Raw genomic sequence first — 20,968 nt, forward strand, 5'->3', positions numbered from 1 at the left:
CAAACAACAAACTAAGAATCTAAAAGCTATCCTCAGCAACATAGGTGTCACTAATTTTTGGTTTGTTGAGCCCATAGGAAAATCCAATACTGCCGGTGGCCTTGTCTTAGCCTGTAAAACCAACCTAAAGGTCACTATAAAAGACTTCTCTAACCATCATATTAGTGCCATTGTGCATCCTAGTGTAGGGGAACCTTGGTTATTCACAGGCTATTATGGCAGTCCTTAAACTACTTTAGATAAAATGCACTCCTGGAAAATGATACAAAACACTAATAAGACTAACACTCTACCTTGGTTGATAATGGGTGACCTGAACTTCGTGTTGCATGATCATGAAAAATTCAGTCAACATCATATTGATTCTTATGAAGCTAACATCTTTCTGGAGAAATTGGAAGCATCTAATCTTACTGATGTGGGCTATATTAAATGTCCTTTCGCATGGACTAATAGAAGAGTGGGTCATCATCTTACAGAACAAAGATTAGACAGAGGGATAGCCAATGAAAGATGGCTTGAAACTCACCCAAATTCCACCATCTCCAACCTTCCTGCCATTGGCTCTGATCATAACTCCATCCTTCTCAATACCAATCCTAACTGGAAACAGGGACATATTCCTTTCAAATTCTTTGGTCCCTGGCTAGACCACCAAGATTGTAAAGAAATCATTGCAAAATGTTGGAAGACTCGGCACAAAGGTTCTCTTGCTATCAAGATTGCTAGGAAGTTAAGAGATATTAAAGTAAAATTAAAGAAATGGAACAAGGAAATATATGACAACATTAAGAAAAATCTAGAAGAAAGTTTTCAACACTTGGAATGGATCACCAAAAATCAATTTAACAACAATAGGGGTCAGGCTATCAGAGATGCTAAGAAGAAAGTTGAACATTGGCAGAATATTCAAGAAAGTTTGTGGAAGACTAAAAGCAGGTACCATCTCATCAAACTTGGAGATAAAACACCAGCTACTATCTGCCAAGAAAAGATACATAAGGAATAAAATTGTTTCAATCCAACAAGAAGATGACACTTGGCTACATAATAGTAATGAGATAGCCCTTTGCTTCACCAATCATTTTGTTACTATGGCTACAGCTGAACCTATAACCATCAATCAATCCATCATAAATCTCATTCCCACCACCATAACCAACACTGAGAATAGTAATCTCTTAAGGACATCTGATGCAGTGGAAATCAAAAATATTCTATTTAGCATGGAAGGGGACAAGGCTCCATGACCTAATGGCTTCCCACAAATTTTTTCCAAGCTAACTGGGAAGTTGTAGGTGAGGATCATCAACATGGTTCAAAACTTTTTCACTTCTGGCTACCTTCTTAAAAGAGATGAATTCTACTTTTATTTCTCTCATCCCCAAAACTGAAAATCCTAACACCCCATCTCAATTCAGACATATATCCTTATGTAATACCACTTACAAAATCATAACCAAACTTCTTGATCAAAGACTCAAACCCCTTCTACCCAAGCTTATATCCCCATTGAAATCTGCTTTTATTCATGGCAAACAAATCTCAGACAACATAGCCATAACTCATGAACTTATTCACCATATGAACACCATAAAAGGGAAAAAAGGAGCTAATGGTACTATAGGTATTAAGATTGATATGGTATAAGCTTTTGATAGGGTCAACTGGGAATTTCTTCTCAAAGTTATGACTCAAATGGGATTCAGCACACAATGGTGCAACCTAATCCACTAATGCATCTCCACCACCAACCTTGTTGTCTTAGTCAATGGTTCTCCTGGAAATTTCTTCAAACCAACTAGAGGTCTCAGACAAGGAGATCCTCTATCTCCTTATCTATTCTTATTCTGCATGGAGGCTCTCTTTATATATCTAATCTTTGCAGAATCTCAGAACCTTATCCATGGAACAAAAATATGAAATGAAGCTTCTGCCATTAACCACCTCCTCTTTGCAGATGACTGCATGATTTTTTGCAAAACAAATATGGAAGAATGTCACAACCTCATCAATTTTTTCCAAGATTTTGGACAATCCTCTGGACGGATGATCAATTTCGCTAAATTAGGAATCTTCTTCAGCAAAAACACTGCCCCAGACATTGCTGACAACAGTAGTGAAGCCATGCATGTCCAAAGGATCAATAGCACATATAAATACTTGGGATCACCCATCTTCACCAATAGAAGCAAATTTCAAGGTTTCAAGCCTTTTGTGGATAAATTAAAATACAGACTGGCTGGTTGGAAAACTAACCTACTCAACAGCAGGAAAAGTTACTATGATCCAAACTGTCACCTCAACTTCCAGCATATACCAAATGAACTGCTTAAAGATCCCAAAAGGTACTTAGAAAGATATAAATGCCATACAAAGGTACTTCTTCTGGAATAAGGAGCAAGATAAATCTAAAGGCTTATTCTACATTGCTTGGGATGCTGTCAACAAACCAAAGGAACTAGGGGGTTTGGGATTCAAAAATATGGAATATTTAAATCTAGAAATGATATCCAAAATTACTTGGAGATTAATTGAAGAACCAAACTCTCTCTGGAGCAGCACAATGAAGGCATCTCATTATCCAAATCAAGAAGTAATCAGAATGGATACCAAGCCAAAGAATACTGATTCTTGGATATAGAAAGGAATTCTGGAAGGTATTTCTTGCATTCTACATCTGGAAGATAGGGGATGACACAAATATCCACAATTGGGAGGACAGATGGATTGATAACCTACCTGCATAATCCAAACAACCCCCCCCCCCCCAACGCTCTTCAAGCCTCAAAACTGTCAATTAACTTTTCAATACCCACGGAGAGTGGGACACTAGCATTCTAGCTCTCTGGTTCACTCAAGATATTCAAAACCTCATTATCCAGACACAACATAATCCAAATTCTGAAGACACAATAAGATGGAGCTTAACTCATACAAGGAAATTTACTGTCAAATCCTTATATGACAAGCAAATTAATGATAAATATTCTAATGACACACTCATATCTCCTTGGAAGCAAATCTGGAAACTTGAAACTACTCCAGCTATTCATCTCTTCACCTGGAAATGTGCTCATGGCATTCTCCCAACCAATGCCAAATCAGCTAGCATCTTGAACTACATTGATCCTATTTGCACCTTCTGCAAGAATGCTCCTGAAGACACCACTTATGTTCTATTGGTTTTCCCAGCTGCCTCTGATGTTTGGGCAAAACTCTTTGGGGAGAATCATCAACTTTTTTCTGCATACAGTTCCTTCCATGACTTGTTCAACAATTGGTTTCACTCTGACAATCCTTTTGCTAGCTGGAATGCTACTTTTGCTATTATCTGTTGGTTCATATAAAAAACTAGATGTGATTGGGTCTTCAGAAACATAATCCCTACTGCTGCTGCTGCTACTGCTCTGAAGATCACTCAACATCTATGTACCTTCACTAGAGTGAATCACAACCCAGGGCATATTCTAAATAATCTCTACTACCAAGAAAATTCCAATGATCGGAACCTAAGACTTAGAAGTCTGATCAGAAACAATAGAGGAAATTTTGGAATCACTATTAGCATACACATCTTGGAAATAAACAATAACATGGCTAATAGTGATTTATCATCTTATACTAACCATGTTTTTATGGTAATGTCTTTCGCAGGTCAATGTGTGGGAGCAAGGAACATCAAAGACATTACAACTGGTTTCAACAGAGCAGGCAGAGGATCTCATCTAGCACTGACATGGGCCAAGGAAATGCATCAAACCATCATTGATTTTGCAGCAGAGGAAGAAGAAATATTACAAGCCATTCAGGCAGGTTACCAACTAGAAGTTCAAGGAGGCTATACTCAAAGTGAAGACAGGTGAAGCAATAGATTTTGTCTTAGGCAAGCTTATCAAGCTAGCTCCACAGTGTAGATGGTGGGTTCTCGACAAAGGATAAAATCATAAACTTATAATTATACGAAGCTCTGATCCAGCAATCAGACGTGAGTATCGAGACACGGGTCTCTCATCGAATTCTCAACGGAGAGTACTTTCTCTCAGAGTACATGTAGATATGTAGTCTCATGACTGGACAACGGTATATCTCATGAGTACTAAAAACTTTCAGTGATTAATTCTATATAGTATAACGAGAGGGACGGCTCCTAGACAGCTTGCTCTGCTAGTATAGAGTGATAACGTCTTCAGGAACAAACAACGAGTTTACCCTGACTATATAAAGGATATGACTTACCGACAAGCTCATATCGGGATAATTAATGCTCCTAGACAGCTTGCTCTCCTAGTATAGAGCCAAAAAGTTAATTATTCCTAATTACAATTGCTCATATTCCATGGTCGAATCCACGACTGGTCCCATGGAATGGCAATAACCAGGTCAGGTGCGTAACGAACTTGAATACAGGCAGGCTCAGACGGTCCAAGCAGGCGAAAATATGGTAATTGTTAGGGGGAAAGCCACTTTTACTAAAGGGAAAGCAGATTTTTAGGTGGATTTAGAAAAAACTTTCCTTTGACAATAATAGGTCTCCCTATGGTGTGTTTGGGACTCCTATGCTGGTTGAAGAGACATTGATACTGATTTGACAACAAAATGAAATCTTAGCGAAGTTTATGTGAGACAGTAGATGCACTGAAGCTAGATCCAATGTGCAACAGCAAAATGAAAACAAAATAACGGGACTGTTGTCACGTATATAGACTTAATTCCTTCCATTAGATATATGTGTGTGATCATGCTCAATGATCAATGATTTCCATATTTAATTTTGTGAAACTCTAAATGCACCAAATGAGGTGTTCATCTTTTTCTCTTTCTTTCTCGTTTGACTTCGTTTCAATCTAATTTTGCCGCAGTTGCTCATGATATGTGCAAATTTAAAACCCTTGATTTAATCTTCGGAAGATGATGAATACAAGAATTGAGAAAGAGATTAATTGATATTATTGATAAAATTTTCAGACAGCTTACATTGTTTTCATACTAGCCTATTTAAGGCAGAACATTCAATGTGTAATTACAGGACAACACTTGTGTGAATCACACAAACACATTATAATAGTCAAGTCAACTACAGAATAATGTTGACTTGAGACACAAACTTACAGTGTATAATACACCCCCTCAAACTGTTATGGGCACAAAAACAGTTTGAACAGAGTAATGTTGACTTGAGACAAAAACATACAGTGTCTAATAAACTGAAAATAACACCGAGAAAAATCTGAAAACTGCTAGGCTTGTAAAGTCCATTAAACTCTTCAACAGTCTAGAGAAAGTAGGAGCACAAATTCCTTTTATAAAGATATCAGCAACCTGCTCTTCACTTGGCACATGTTGAAGTTGAACAAAACCCTGCTCCACCAACTCTCGAATAGTATGATACTATATCTCTATGTGCTTTGTCCTAGCATGGAAAACATGATTAGATGCTAAGGATGAAGCACTAGTATTGTCACACAAAAGAATTGTTGGTTTAGATATTGATACATGTAACTCAGAAACCAAATTTGAAAGCCATTTTAACTCTGCTGAAGCAACTGACAAACATTTGTACCCAACCTCAACTGATGACTTTGATACTGTGGGTTGCTTCTTAGATGACCATGATATTAAATTTTTACCAAGAAAAACAGCATAACATGAAGTTGACCTTCGTGTATCTGGACAACCTGTCCAATCTGAATCAGTGTAAGCTCTCAAATCTTGTAAACCATCTCTCCTTAATTTAATTCCTAAACCAAGTGTCCCTTTCAAATATCTTAGTATTCTTTTAACTAACTGCATATGAACATCAGTTGGATAATGCATAAACTGTGAAACATAGTTTACTCCAAAACAAATATCTGGCCTGGTAGTTGTTAAATATTGCAAACTGCCAACAATTGTTCTGTATTCACTAGCATCTTCTAATTTATTACCATCATGAATGGAAACTCTAGCACCCTTCACAATAGGTGTATCACAAGGCCTACAGTCAAGCATATTATCTTTTGTGAGCAATTTTAAAGTGTACTTCTTTTGTGTCAATAAAATTGAATCTAAGTCTCTAACAGCTTCAATATCCAAGAAATATCCCAATTCTCCTAACTCCTTCATGGAAAATTCTTTCTTGAGTGAAATAATCAGTGCATCAATCACAATAGAAGAAGTACCAGTTAACAAAATATCATCCACATAAAGCAGTAGGACAAGCATTTCTTAGTTGTAAGTAAATACAAACATGGAATTGTCAGATATTGATTTTTTAAACCCATTAGAGCAAAGAAAAGTACTGAATCTATGAAACCATGCTCTAGGAGCCTGTTTCAACCCATATAAGTTCTTCTTAAGGAGACAAACATAATTAGGAGGAAAGTCTGGATTAGTAAAACCCCGTTGCTGGGACATATAAACAGCTTCATCCAAATAGCCATGAAGAAAGGCATTGCTTACGTCTAATTGTCTAATTTGCCAATTAAGAAAGATAGCCATACACAAAAAAACTCTCACAATAGTACTTTTAACAACTGGTTCTCATATGAATGCATTAAATAAAAGAGTGTTTCCCATTTCAGTAATGTGTCTATGCTTTCTCTCAGCAAGACCATTCTGTTCTGGTGTTTTAGGACATGAAATTCTTATATGAATGCCACTCTTTTCTAAAATGGTTTTGAAAATTCCCTTAACAAGTTCTGCTGCACCATCAACTTGAAAAGAAAGTATCTTAGTTGAAATGAGTAAAACACTGAGTAGCATCTGTTTTAAGTTCCATCGGATATATTCAATGAAATCTACTGAAATCATCAGTGAAAACAATGTAATACCTATATCCATTTAAAGAAGGAATTGTTGGACCCCAAACATCACAATGTATTAAAGATAAAGGTTTTTGTTCATGAGAAGAATATAATGAAAAAGGAAGCTTTTTTACTTTTGTCCAATTGACAAGGATGACACAAAGATGAAGAGAGAGGAGAAGTTAAAAAAATCTGTTTTGAAGAATGCAATTTGTGAATAATAGCACTTGATGGATGACCTAACCTATCATGCCAAATTTGAGAAGGAGCATTCAAAGAAGCATATAAGTAAATGGGAAGTTGATATGATATGAAAGAATTATTAAGTGGATACAAATTGTTAACTACAGTTCCTCTAGCAAGCAAAACATCAGATGCCAAGTCCCTAATTTCATAACCATAAGGAAAAAGCTTAAAGTAGCATGAATTATCTCTGGTAAATTTAGCCACTGAGAGTAAATTATGTTTCATGTCTGGAACTAAAAGAGCTGTGTTAAGCCTAAAACTAGTTTTAGGTGCTTGAATAATAGATGTTCCGGTAGAAGTAATCTGTAGAGACTTACCATTGCTAACTTGAACTGTGTCCTTCCCTTTATAAGAAGAAGTATGTTGTAGAACTCCCTCATTACCAGTCATGTATGTTGTGGAACCAGAATATGCTAGCCATTGTGGAGTCTCAGATGTTGATGGTGCTGAAAAATTCAGATCTTCACTATGGTAGTAAAAGAATGCTGTTGTTGTTGTTGTTGTGCCACATGTGCAGAATTATTCACTGAAGAAGTTGGCGGTGGATAGTATCTGAAATGACACCTACTAGCATAATGACCCCTTTTTCGGCATATCTAACATTCAATTTGAAAGAAATCTCTCTTACCATTAGCAGTACCAGAAGAAGTAGCTTCACCATTACCACTGAATTTCCAATTTGAACTTTGAGTGTTCTTACCATTATAAGAATTACCACCTCTTGAATTTTTACTCTTGCCTCTCCCAAATCCATTACCATTATTATTATTATTATTATTATTATTATTGAAAGAGCCACTCATGGCATTTTATTATTATTAATATTATTATCATCGTGACTAACTAGGCAGTTGCTCAACCTCTTAAGAAATAAAACTAAGAAATATTATTATTATTATTATTATTATAAAATTTTATTATATTATTGGATGGATATTATTACATGAAACTAGTTGGAAGCCTAACAAGCTAAGCTCCAACGACATACTATTACATTAATTGAACAGGTTGTTGTGCTAATCTACCAACGAGCCTCATGGGTAACCTAGACAAGGGAGCCTAAACGGCGGGAGGGGGGGATGAGATTGTGTCACAAGGTGGGAAAACTAACACTACCTTCCATGTTAATTCCTACAATATTACGCCATTGAGGACTCGAACCTGTGACCTCCTGGAGCGCATTAAACTTTGGGGAACGGGGATGACCAGCTGAGCTAGGGGCCCGTTATTATTATTATTATTTTTTTTTAAATTATTGGATAGATATTATTACATGAAACTAGTTGGAAGCCTAACAAGCTAAGCTCCAATGACATACTATTACATTAATTGAACAGGTTGCTGTGCTAACCTACCAGCGAGCCTCATGGGTAACCTAACCAAGGGAGCCGAAACGGCGGGAGGGGGGGCTGAGATTGTTTCACAAGGGGGGAAAACTATCACTACCTTCCATGTTAATTCCTGCAATATTACGCCATTGGGGACTCGAACCTGGGACCTCCTGGAGCGCATTAAACTTTGGGAAACGGGGATGACCAGCTGAGCTAGGGGCCCGTTTTATTATTATTATTTTTTATTTTTATTATATTATTGGATATATATTATTACATGAAACTAGTTGGAAGCCTAACAAGCTAAGCTCCAACGACATACTATTACATTAATTGAACAGGTTGTTGTGCTAACCTACCAGCGAGCCTCATGGGTAACCTAGCCAAGAGAGCCGAAACGGCGGGAGGGGGGGCTAAGATTGTGTCACAAGGGGGGCAAACTAACACTACCTTCCATGTTAATTCCTGTAATATTACGCCATTGGGAACTCGAACCTGGGACCTCCTGGAGCGCATTAAACTTTGAGAAACGGGGATGACCAGCTGAGCTAGGGGCCCGTTTTATTATTATTATTATTATTATTGAACCACTCAGGGCATTTTATTATTATTATTATTATTATCATTTTTATTTTTTTATAAAAGGGGCCACGAAGGCTTTTATTATGAATCAAAATCAGTATTACAGGGGAAGGCGGGTAACCTAGCAACAAGCTGGGCACCAACACCTTTTTGAATAACTATTCCTAGTCTGTGAAAAAGAGAATTGCCTATCTTAAAATTAGCATCATGTCTAGCCATACAATTTCTCAATCTCTTTAAAAAGGATGTTAAATCAGGACTAAGCTCCCCGAAAGTGGTAAAGGCTAGAACCCCAAAACCATAGCCGAGTGAAGTGCACTTGTCCAGGTACTTATTGTTCTTGCGAGTGATGGCTGCAGAAATAGCAGACCCTGGTATAAAGTTGCGAGTCCTAGCACTAGTAAAAGGAGAAACCCCGGTGACATCCATACACACATCTCTGCCATTTTTCCAGTTATAGACCATGATATCCGCCGGCCGAAGTTCCTTGTTGTCTGCTGAAATAAGCCCTAGAGACACCTCTTTCCTAGCCACAACCCCTTCTTTGTAACATATATCCGCTAAGACATCTTTGGCCATGTCATGTCTAAATTTAAGCCCTACCTAACTAGCACAATGAATAGCATGATCTCCAAAAATATCCATATGTTTACCACAACATGCACATTTGCTATCCTTCTCAAAGAGAGGTATCCCTAAACGATATTGTAGGACAGAACTGAAGTGTCTATGCCCAACAACTTGGTTAAGCCCTGGAATAGGGATAGACTTAAGAAAATCCATTGCATGCTCTTCCCTATTACATTGCCAAATGGTGGATTCACGCGTAGATAACGAGAAGCAAGAGGGTACCTTTTCCTTGACAACACCGAAGTAGATAACTGCCAGAGACTTCATGAAATGGAGGGCAGCGTCATTGATGTTGAAATCGGATAAGGATAGACCACAAGCTTGGGTAAAGCCTTGTATCGCGTGTTGAAAACCTTGAGACAGTTAAGTTGTTGCTGGAAACTTCAGAATTGAATTCTGTAAGTGTTGAGTCTGACCCGGAGATGCTAAGTAACAGTACTTCATAGTATCCTGCATAGTGAGTACGCCAAAACCACCATATTTTATTGGAAGGGTGGCTAATCGTTATTGAATCAAACCAAAACCAGCCCCATCTCCAACCACAAGCCGGTGCAGATACTGCATAAGGTGGTCATCAAAGCGAGACCCTGCAACCTGGAGTGCCTCGGGGCAGGTGGTGCGAAGAGCGAAATATAACCTTGAGACACCAGTGCAACTACGCAAAAGCAACAACTCACTTTGGGGGTCTTGTAGTTCTTGAATATTATTCATAAGCTGCAAGGTTTTATCCACCCGACCCCGAACAATGTTGCTGCAAAACTCCATATCCAAGCTGACCGGTCCACCAAGAAGTGTAACACCACCCGCTGGTCTGCCAATATTGGTAGGAAAGACATTGTCCAAATCTCGTCTCGGATCATAAGATGGCCAAAACAGTTCCGTCTTCGCGATGTTCAAGTGTAAACCAGAGCTATGTCCATCTTTCTGGAGAATTTTAAGAGCTTTAGACACTTCCATAGTATCACCCGCAATAGTGCCGTCATATAAGTACCAATCATGGAAGTATAAAGTACAATTAGTAGCAATCTTCTCGGCAAGAGGATGAAGAACCAAAGCAAATAAAAGAGGACCAAGGGGATCACCCTGTTGAACACCCATGGCAGAAGAGAGAACATGATATTTATAATACAGCCTAGCTGGTTTCGCATAGCAAAACTCGACCCAATAAGAGATGCTTGGACAATGGGTTCTCACCTCCTTAATTATAGTGGAACGGTCGACAAGATTGAAAGCATTTGTGAAGTCTAACAACAACATATACCGGGTGTGGTCGGCACCCATTAGCTCCAATAACCTATTCGCAGAGTGCAAAATACCTTCCCCACCACAAGGAATACCAACACCATACTGATAAGCTAGGTATTCGGTCATATCCTTTGTGACAGACGTGGCAGCCAATTTCGAGCAAAGTCTACGCCAAATGGTACCGACTGCAATTGGTCTCAGACCGCCGCCAGGCTTGAGTAATGGAGTTAGGGGCGCACTAGCTACGAACTCACCCAGAATGGAAGGGAACTTACCCGAGAGCCATAGGTTAACAACACCGGTAATAGACGACAATAACTCCTCAGCAACGGCAGCACCGTCTCCACTCATAGCATCCAACAAATGTTGAGCCCTGAGGCCATCTCGCCCACACGAGGTACCTTTAGGGAAGCTTTTGAGGGCAAGAAGGACATCTTTGGGAATAACACGTAAGTCTGGTGTCGAGATGTCTTCCGGTGGTATCAGAGGCAGTCCAGCAGGAGGATGTTTTTGCTGAAGTTCGAATAATGTGTCCGGAGTTGGAGGAGCCACACCACTGGACGAAAGAATGCGAACAGCCGCTGTGTAATGGCCATAAATCATTTTCCGCCTACAAGCAATCAGCTTTTTACTGCTCTTCTTACTCGGTTGTTGCTGTTTCGGGGGAGTCTTGGTCCGACCTAGTAGCTGTCGAACCAAAGTGGTACATCCCGCAGGCTCTCTCCAAATCATCAAGGCATTTTTTATAGACGCAATTTGCATCTTTTTTCGACACCCGGATCGTTTCTCTCTGGAACTGTTAGGCACAAATAAGTTTAAAGTACAGGTGGGCAGCAACAACAAACGAACCCAGGCCGCAATGCTCACTGGATCCGCAATCACGGAGTCCAGAGATGATTTTAGGATGCGAGAAAAAGTTAGACTGCAGGGTGCCGGAATACTTACTGTGGTGGCAATCTGTCTCAACAGCACCTGGTTTAATAATTCTACATTGAGGCTTCCATCTTCACACAAATCAGCTTGGACATTGGAAGAAAGAACTGCGCCAGCCAGCGCCGGTTCAGCTGACTGTTCAGTTGACCCAGCTGAAACCGAACCAACAACAGCTGCATCAACAGCATGTACCTGCATTGGCTTCACAACATAATCTGTGCTAACAGCAGAAAAGAGAGCATCAACGGGCAATGGCTTCTGGACTGCATCAGGTAGTGGCTTCTGGACTGCATCAAGAACATCAGCAGGATATGTAGGTGGTCTCTGAACTGCAACAACAGCATCAACAGGGCATTTATTACCATTATTATTATTATTATTACCATTTCTTGAATAAAAGGCAGAAGAATACATGACTAAATAAAAGGAACTTCTCTATTTTGTGCAGAAATCACAAAATTATCATACTCCCTTCCTAATCCATTCAGCACATACATGACTAAATCTGATTCACAAACCTCCTCCCATATTGCAGCAAAAGAATCATCAATTCTTTTAATAATATGAAGATAAATAAGAATAGTAGAATTACCCTTTTTGCAGCCATGTAATTTATTTCGTAACATACTCTTGTGACCCATGAACTGACTCTTGAAGCTAACTTCTATATAAGACCAAATTTGTGGAGCTGTGGATAAACCCAATACATCAGCAAACACATAAGGAGTGAAAGTTGCCTTCAAACAACTCATTACGTAAGAATCCGCCTTCTTCCAGTATACCCACTTAGGGTTCAAAGAATTTACTCCATTAATCAAAATTTCTTTTTCTGGTTCTACCTCTTCTCCATTAACATACCCATACAAAGATGTAGAATATAGAATAAACTCGAATTGATCTCGCCATATAAGAAAATTATTGGAATCCAATTTTTCTGAAACAAAATTCCCAATATTTGTAAAAGGAATAGTAAAATTACCTTCATTAGCAGCGGAAGTAGTACCCATACTTATTCGTCTTGTGTAAACAATCATAGATTGTGAAAGATTGCTGAACAGTTACAAAGAACCCTAAATCGTGTTCTTGAAAGATATTGAAAAATTGAATCGAAAAAGTTATTGTAAAAGGTTGTTAAATTTGATTGAAAGAACTGTAGTGAAAGATTATTGTAAAATATTGTTGAAGCAGAAAAGATTGCTGAAAAACTCAGATTCCCTGGATCAAACCGAATGATACCATGAGAAAGAGATTAATTGATATTATTGATAAAAGGGAAAATTAGGCGCAGGCCCAGAAATTTTTTTTTCTTACCGCCAGGCCCACAGTTACTTTTCCCTACAGTAGCACCCAACATTATTTAAAATTATTAAAAACGTGCAGAGTTCCTCAATTACCCTTCAGTGGTTCTGGGCAGTTCTATTAACTCCCGAAAACGGTCAGAACATTTATTCCTCTCACCCGTTTCTTTTCTCTTCTTCTCATTTATTCCTCATCCGTTTCTCACCAGTTTCTTTCTCTATTCCTATTCCTCCATAAACACTGTAACAGTTCTGCAAAGATTTTCTTTTACATCATTCAAACAAATAAATCATTTAAAACCAATGATTGAAGTTGATCAAACCCTAAAAATCAATTTCAAACTCTAAAAAAACTTAACCCTAGAATTCAGTAGAACCAAAATGGATGAACACCAACAAAAACACGTCTTCATAAATCAAAAGAGAAGAAATTAGGTACTAAAACTAGTTTAATCGATCTTATTCTTGCATGCATTCAGTACATTTGATTTTTTTTTCGATATTAATTTTTGTTCTTGATGCTTCAGATGAAGAAGGGAAAACCGAAGGAAAAATGAAGTCGAAGAAACAGAAAAACCCGGTGAGATTTATCATCAGCTTCATCTGTTAGTGTTTGATTTTGTTATAGTAATTGCCGATGATGAACCAGAAAAAAGAGTAAACCTAAAAAGAAAACTGTTTCTGGTGAGAGTTTCATCCTGAATACCCGTAATTTGTTTTGAGTTATCACTTTATTCTTCTTCGATTTTAACATAATTTTCTCCTCAATGTGATTTTACCTGTTGATGTTGAAGATGAACAAGAAGAAACTGATAGTGTCAAAGCACTGAAGGAGATGAAAATTAAAGCAAAGGGAGATGCTCTGAAGAAGAGTAAGAAAGTCTATGGAACGCATAACTAGTTCTCATGTGTGATTCTGCATAAAATAAATCTACATAACTTGTTCTGCAGATGCATGACAGGGTATGCAACATCAAATTAATGTTTGTAACTTGTTATGCAGATGCATGACAGGTTATGCTTACAAAAAAAAACACCGCATAACACCCATTTTTAAGTGCTGCTTTTTAATTTTCATCTTTTTAAATTTTAACATCATTTTTACCTGCTAATGATGATAACGTAGAAGAGAAAAAACGGGAGACTGCTGGTGACCAGCAACAAAAGGAGACAAGAACCAAGGAAAAACACGACGTTGCGAAGAAGAAAAGAAAAGTCGCGGGTATGGATTTACGTTCCTTCGTTTGTCTGTGATTCATCTGCATAACAAAATTTTGTAGAAAAATGTGCATAATGTGTTATGCAGATGCATAACAGGTTCTGCTTACCAAAGTTACTGCATAACTTAAATAGCTTATTTATTTGTGTGTTGAAAAGATCCTGAAGCAACCCCGTCAAGGAAGTCGCAGAGATTAAAAGATCAGGTGTCACCTCAAGTATCACCTAGTTCACCTAGGCCTGAAAAAGCTACTAAGGGAAAAAAGAAAGCAAAGAAAGCCGCACCAAAGGAAGTATTGGGTGATGATGCAGATAATGAGGATGATAATACAAGTGATGCCGAAGATGGTAAGATTTGCTTGTGGTATATTCTGTGTGATATATTGTTTAATTGGTGTCATTGATTTGTTTCAATATGATTTGGTCTGTTTCAGTGAGGCAAGCTGTTGATCACCAGAAGAAAAGAAAAAGACATGAACCCAAACAATCGAAAGACCTGAAAAGGATGAAGAAGAAGCAAATCGAAAGATCCGAGAGTGAAGAGGAAGAAGAAGAAGAATCTAATAAGCAATGTGTTGTCCATAAATAAGGTGCATTGAATTCCTTCCTGTTCCTGTTATGCATCAGTTAATAAACTTCTCTTATCATTTACCTGCTTGTTTGTATGTAAAACACATTATGCTTGTTAAAAAAACAAATGCATAACATATTGTGCCTTCTTAAAAATATGCAGAATATATTATGCAGTCAACTGTTTGTTTATGTAGTATTAACTAGTAGTGCATGACATATTATGCATGGTAAAAGATGTGCATAATGGTTTATGCAGATGCCTGAGAAAGAGGCATGTGTGGTTATGCAGTTCTAAAAATGTTAAGGTGCATAACTTATTTAAAAATATGAATGCATAATAAGTTATGAACCTTAACAAATCAATGCATGACATATTATCCAGTTCGAATATTAAATGCATGACTAGTTATGCATTGTTTAGACTTGCTGCATCACAGGTTATGCATATAAAAAATGTTGTTATATTTGTTATGCATTCCTTTGTTGTTCTAAAATAACAGTTCTAAAATGCATTTTTTTTGTTCTTTTGTTTATGCAGTTAAACCTAAAACCAAATCTGCAGTTCAAGGAGGTACTTATAGAGCAGGTTTCCTAAGGGTAGGTCACTTGTTTGGTAAGATAAAAGACATAGGTGGTTTGAATCCGTTACAGGCTAACATGATGAATGTGTGTGTGTGTGTTTAGGAAGTTCTATAACTGGTTATATGCTGCAAACATGGCATACTTGGATGGTAAGAGAAAAAAGCTGATGGATGAAGTCTTTCTATCATATGACCATGAAGATTTGAATCAACATTCATTCAAGTTGTCTGAAAACAAGTCCATAGCATCAACGTCTAGTGAGCTTGCTGTTACATTTCTGATTCCAAGAATTAAAGGAGACATAGGAAATGATATTCTGACTTTAAAGGCAGAGATAGAGTTGACTCAGTCACTTTCCCTCGTCAAGCAATTCCCATTCAAAACAATGCCAGGATTTATCAGCACAGATCCCAAAGCACGAGTAACAAAGGTGTGGATAGATGATATTGAAAGGCTGGTGTTGGAAAAACTTGATAAGAAAGGTCATGAAGAGGAAGTTGTCTGCCTTATCTGCCTTTACATGCTAGTCGTCTTGTTCTTTTGTCGTTCAAGTGGAGACAATTTAGACGTCTTGTATGTTGGTTTGGTTAAGGATTTGGAAACCGTGGACTCTGTCTCTTTTCCTGATCTTATTCATGAACACCTGATGGAGAGCATCAAGACTGTCAAAAGAGACAATCTTCATATCAGGAATTGCAGTGGTTGCACTATATATTCTCTTGTGAGTTAGGTTTTTTTTACTTTCATAATATCTGTCAATAAAAATTACAGAATATCTTATTAGTTATTATTTTTTGCAGTTTTGGTTGGCTGAGCATTCTAACATAGATGAGATATCATCCGACATCGTCAGGGTCAGTTCAACTGCTACACCGAGAGCTGCGAAGTGGGACTTGGCAGCAATGAAGAAAGCAATGCTCAAGAAAAATATTACATTCTTAGAGGTACCTGTTTGTGAACATTTCATGATTTATACAGTATCTCTAAATTCCTTAAAAATGAATGCATAATAAGTTACGTTAGCAAAAATGATAACTGCATAATAAGTTATGCACCTTAATAAATCAATGCATAACATGTTATGCAGCCCAATATATGAATGCATGACCGGTTATGCATTTTTCAATATTGAAAAGAAGTTAAGAAGGGTTGTGTTTTTAAATGCATAATAAGTTATGCACCTTAACAAATCAATGCATGACATATTATCCGGTTCCAATATTAAATGCATGACTAGTTACGCATTGTTTAGACTAGCTGCATCACAGGTTATGCATATAAAAAATATTGTGACATTTGTTATGCATTCCTTTGATGAGTGTCATTAATCATGTTGCAGTATAATGAGAAATTTAGAGATGAGTACAGTGCAATGGAGATGGAACTCTGTGAACCAAGAAAACCAAGAAAAAGGAAAGAGATATATGATCTCGTCGCAATGAATCTTGAAGAGCAGGGACAATTATGAAGAAGCATTTCTGGATGCGATAAAGATCATTGAATAAGAAACGTGTCCCCCCGATAGTGCTGAAGCAAGGTTGCAGATCATTGAAGAAAAACTGAAAGACATGAAGCAGACTCAGGAGAGGAATAGACAGAGTGGAGTATACTTCAATGAAAAGTTGTATAATTACGTGACATAGAAGTACAGGAGGAGTCGTCAGGTGGACCTAGTGTCAATGTATCATCAGCTGAGCCAAGCAACCCACTGAGCCAAAACTTGCCAAGGAATGAGACTCTTGTTGAACTGGTATCTTCAATTGAACCACCTACACAAGAATCAGTGCCAGAAGTTATCAGACTCGATAGCCAAGACCAAACGGCTAGTCAAGGTATCCAGTCTTCACCTTCATGGACATGGAAAAAGCTGTTAATCTCTCCAGCGACGACAAGGAAACAGAAACTCAAGTTGAATTGGAGACAACACCCAATATAGCAACAACACAAGAAAGACTTGAAGCACAGGAAAGAGACTTTTTAGCCGGTGGTGATGGTGAAATTCTTCCATAAACTCAGAAGAAATCAGAAGAATATGTAGTGCCCACATTTATCACAACTTGCTGCTGCAACTAAAGATGATGCTGGTGAACCACAACAGCAAGCTGAAAATCTGCAACAACCCGCTGTTGAGATACCACAACATCAAGCTGAAGAACCGCAACAAACAGAAGATCCAGTGGCTGAAAAGCCACAACAAGTATCTGTTGAGATGGTTGTTGATGCAGAGAAGGAGATGGTGGTTGAGAATCCTTTAACTCCTGGTGCCACACAAGATGCTGAAAAAGAAAAAGGCTATAATGAAGATGCTGAGATAGAGATAAATACACAAAACCTGTTACCTAAAAATAAAAATATTTTGTATTTTGAAACTCTTAGAAAAGCAACATAACATCTTTATATGATATTTTTATTAATGTCGAATCAACTATGTACTACTTATTATTTTTAATCAACTATAAAATATTTACTATATTGTTGTTTTGCTGTTTAATAAACTATTTACTCAATTTCATAATAAACTGTTTATATCTAACACGTTTTGTTTACATGAATCTCTAGGAAGAAGAAGTAGGAGGGGAGTTTGTACCAAAAACAGAATTTTCGAAGAGGTCACCATTGAAGAAAAAGTCAGTAGTGAAGGGAAAAGTCAACCAGGCAAAAGAGGATGGGAAGCAGGAACAAAAAGATGAGAACCTAGTGGAAATGGGAAGCAAGGTAAAAAGAATCAAGAAGAGGACAGCAGGTGATGAGAGAACAACCAGTGTACTCCTCAATGATTGTTACCTAGGGAAGCAGCCAAAGAAAATACACAAGCCTGTAGATAATGAAGTTGAAGAAGTTAATCCTCGTACTTCTGCAAAAGGGCCGTTCACAAAATTACCACCGCTGGAAACAATGGAATGCTTTTTATATTACAAAGATACATTAGAAACATCCTCCATGGAAGTACTGCAGAGATACTTTAAGCATGCCAACATCCTATGAGTACATCAAACTACTTTTATGCTTGTTAAAAAAATCGATGCATTACAGGTCATGCTTCTTAAATTTAAATGCATAACAAGTTTTGCTTTATAAAAAATCAATGCATAACAGATTATGCTTCTCATATTTCAATGCATAACAGTTTATCACAGTTTGTGGGTACATTTGATTGTCAGTTTTTAAAAATATGAATGCATAATAAGTTATGCACCTTAACAAATCAATGCATGACATCTTATCCAGTTCTAATATTGAATGCATGACTAGTTATGCATTGTTTAGACTCGCTGCATCACAGGTTATGCATTTAAAAAATGTTGTTATATTTGTTATGCATTTCTTTGATTGTCACTTAAAAAAGAAAATTTTATTGTGTCTTCTGCAGCAATTCGGCTTGGTTTCTCAGAGAAGGAGAATCAAATGAAGACCCGTACCTATGGGATATTTGGATTCACGGAGATGTAATAACACAACTGCTGAACAATCAATACCTGGAAGAACATGTAATAAGCTTCTACAGTTATATATTGTTCCGTAAGCGAAAAATTGAGAAGGATCTAGTGAGTTATCAACAAAGGTATGCTGAGGCGGCATTCATGAGGCCAGATGCTTGGGTAAGTTAAATAACTGTTACACCCATTTACTTCAACTACATAACAACTACTTTTTCTGCATGAAAAATTATTCATCATTGTTTTACTGCATAACCTGTGATACCTACATTGTTACTTCTGCACAATAAGTTATTCAACATTGTTTACTACATTTGTTGTGCAGTACTTTGTTAGAAACAAGGACAAATATGGGATTGCCAAGTATGTTGAACGATTCATCTTAAATCTACCTATTGTAGTCGAGAAAATGTTCATTCCAATGAACTATATCACAAAGGAAAACCCTGCTGGTACACATTGGACAATGTTAGAGTATGACTTCTCTGAGGGTGAGTGGAACTTCTTCAACAGTCTTTCGGGCTATAAAGTTAAATGCAATCATCAAGCACTCCAGATGACAAATTCTTGTATGCCTTATTTGATCCAAAGATATGACAAACTGGGACTCTCAGCAGATGTCGTGGATATAAAGAGAGAGAAACTTGTATACAGGGATATTCTTGTGCCCAAGGTCCATGAAAAAGGTTCTTACCCCGACTGCCTCATATTTTTCTGCTACTATATGAAGATGAAGATGAAGTCAAATGGCCAACAGAAATGGGAAGAGTTGACAATAGAAGAAGCAATAACGAAAGCCAACAAGAAGAGACTAAGTTTGGCATTGAAAATGCTGACAGATACTGGTAACAGTTGGGCCATAGATGCCAATGAATACTACTGGGATGCAATAGATGATATTGTGGCTTGATAGGTATCTATTGATATGAATCGAAAACCTTCAGTGGTGTGTAATATGTAAAGCTTAACTTCAGTCGGTCATTATTAACTCGTAAGTAGTGTAATGTGTTGGTATATCTTGTTACATTACTATGAAGATCAGAAAACTTATATCTTGCTTCAGTCAGTATTTATGTGTAATGTGTTGGTATGAATCTTGTCTGAACAACTTATATCTTGTCGATGTTTATATATATATATATTATGTTATTTCAATGCTTGTTTCAGTGCTTGTATTTGCTGCAATCTTATTTCATTTAACTGTACTATGATAACGAGGGGGCGCTGCCCCCTCCACCCCCGATTATAAACATAACATGATATAAATCTTACAAGGAAAATGAAGGAACAACATGTTACATATAAACATCTAAATATCATGTTATGCAACAAAAAAGCACATGTTATGCAACAAAAAACCCTGAAATAACATGTTATGCAGAATAAAATAAATGTGCATGACTTGTTATGCAGACGAATGACTTGTTATGCAGATGCAGATGCATGAAGGAACCACAATTGAATGACTCGTTATGCAGCCATCTTTAAAAGAATAAATGCATAACAGATTGTGCATCTTCAAAAAAGAATGCATAAGAGAGTATGCATCTTCAAACATAATGCATAACACGTTATGCATCATCAAAAACTAATGCATAATCCATTATGCATTTAAAAATAAAAATGAAAACATTATTTGATAAAAGCAGAAAAACACATAGTGAAAAAAAAAGTATTTTTTCATAAAACCAATACAAAAAAGAAACTAAGTAAAGAAAAAGTACTTGTTCATAAAAACTAATACAGAAACTAATGAAAGAAAAATGAATAAGGTTCAAACATAAAAGTAATAGTCTGAAGAAACAAACAAGATAATTGCTCTCCTTTAACTTCCCTTAGGCTGCTTCGGCTGCTTCGAAGGCTTCTTGTAACAGGTAGGATTCACACATGTTTGCTTGTTATGATGACCAAGCTCAAAACAATTACCACAGCGCATAACTCTCCTGAGCAGCTTCTCATATCTGCTCAAATGCCTATTAGCTTGTGGTCTCCCTGGCGGCCTCCTAACATCAGGTACATCGATAATATCATTACCTTCATAAACTTCAGGCCTGTTATAGTTCGGAATAGGATGAATTGCATGGCTGTAGGCATTATTGAAGTATGAA

General features: G+C 37.3%; 2 protein-coding genes across 2 annotated transcripts; one reads left to right on the forward strand and one right to left on the reverse strand.

The window, feature by feature from the left end:
* The first annotated feature begins 304 nt into the window (after nucleotides 1-304).
* Nucleotides 305-1,009, forward strand: LOC113331308. The gene has a single exon (XM_026578028.1). It carries the CDS (start codon nucleotides 305-307, stop codon nucleotides 1,007-1,009), a length of 705 nt encoding a protein of 234 aa, XP_026433813.1.
* A 4,382-nt stretch (nucleotides 1,010-5,391) lies between these two features.
* LOC113331309 (uncharacterized mitochondrial protein AtMg00810-like) lies at nucleotides 5,392-6,204 on the reverse strand. The gene has a single exon (XM_026578029.1). The coding sequence runs from the start codon at nucleotides 6,202-6,204 to the stop codon at nucleotides 5,392-5,394; it is 813 nt and encodes a 270-aa protein (XP_026433814.1).
* Between the last annotated feature and the right edge of the window lie 14,764 nt (nucleotides 6,205-20,968).

This window comes from Papaver somniferum, unplaced genomic scaffold, assembly GCF_003573695.1.
Source record: "Papaver somniferum cultivar HN1 unplaced genomic scaffold, ASM357369v1 unplaced-scaffold_125, whole genome shotgun sequence".
Taxonomy (NCBI): Eukaryota; Viridiplantae; Streptophyta; class Magnoliopsida; order Ranunculales; family Papaveraceae; genus Papaver; species Papaver somniferum.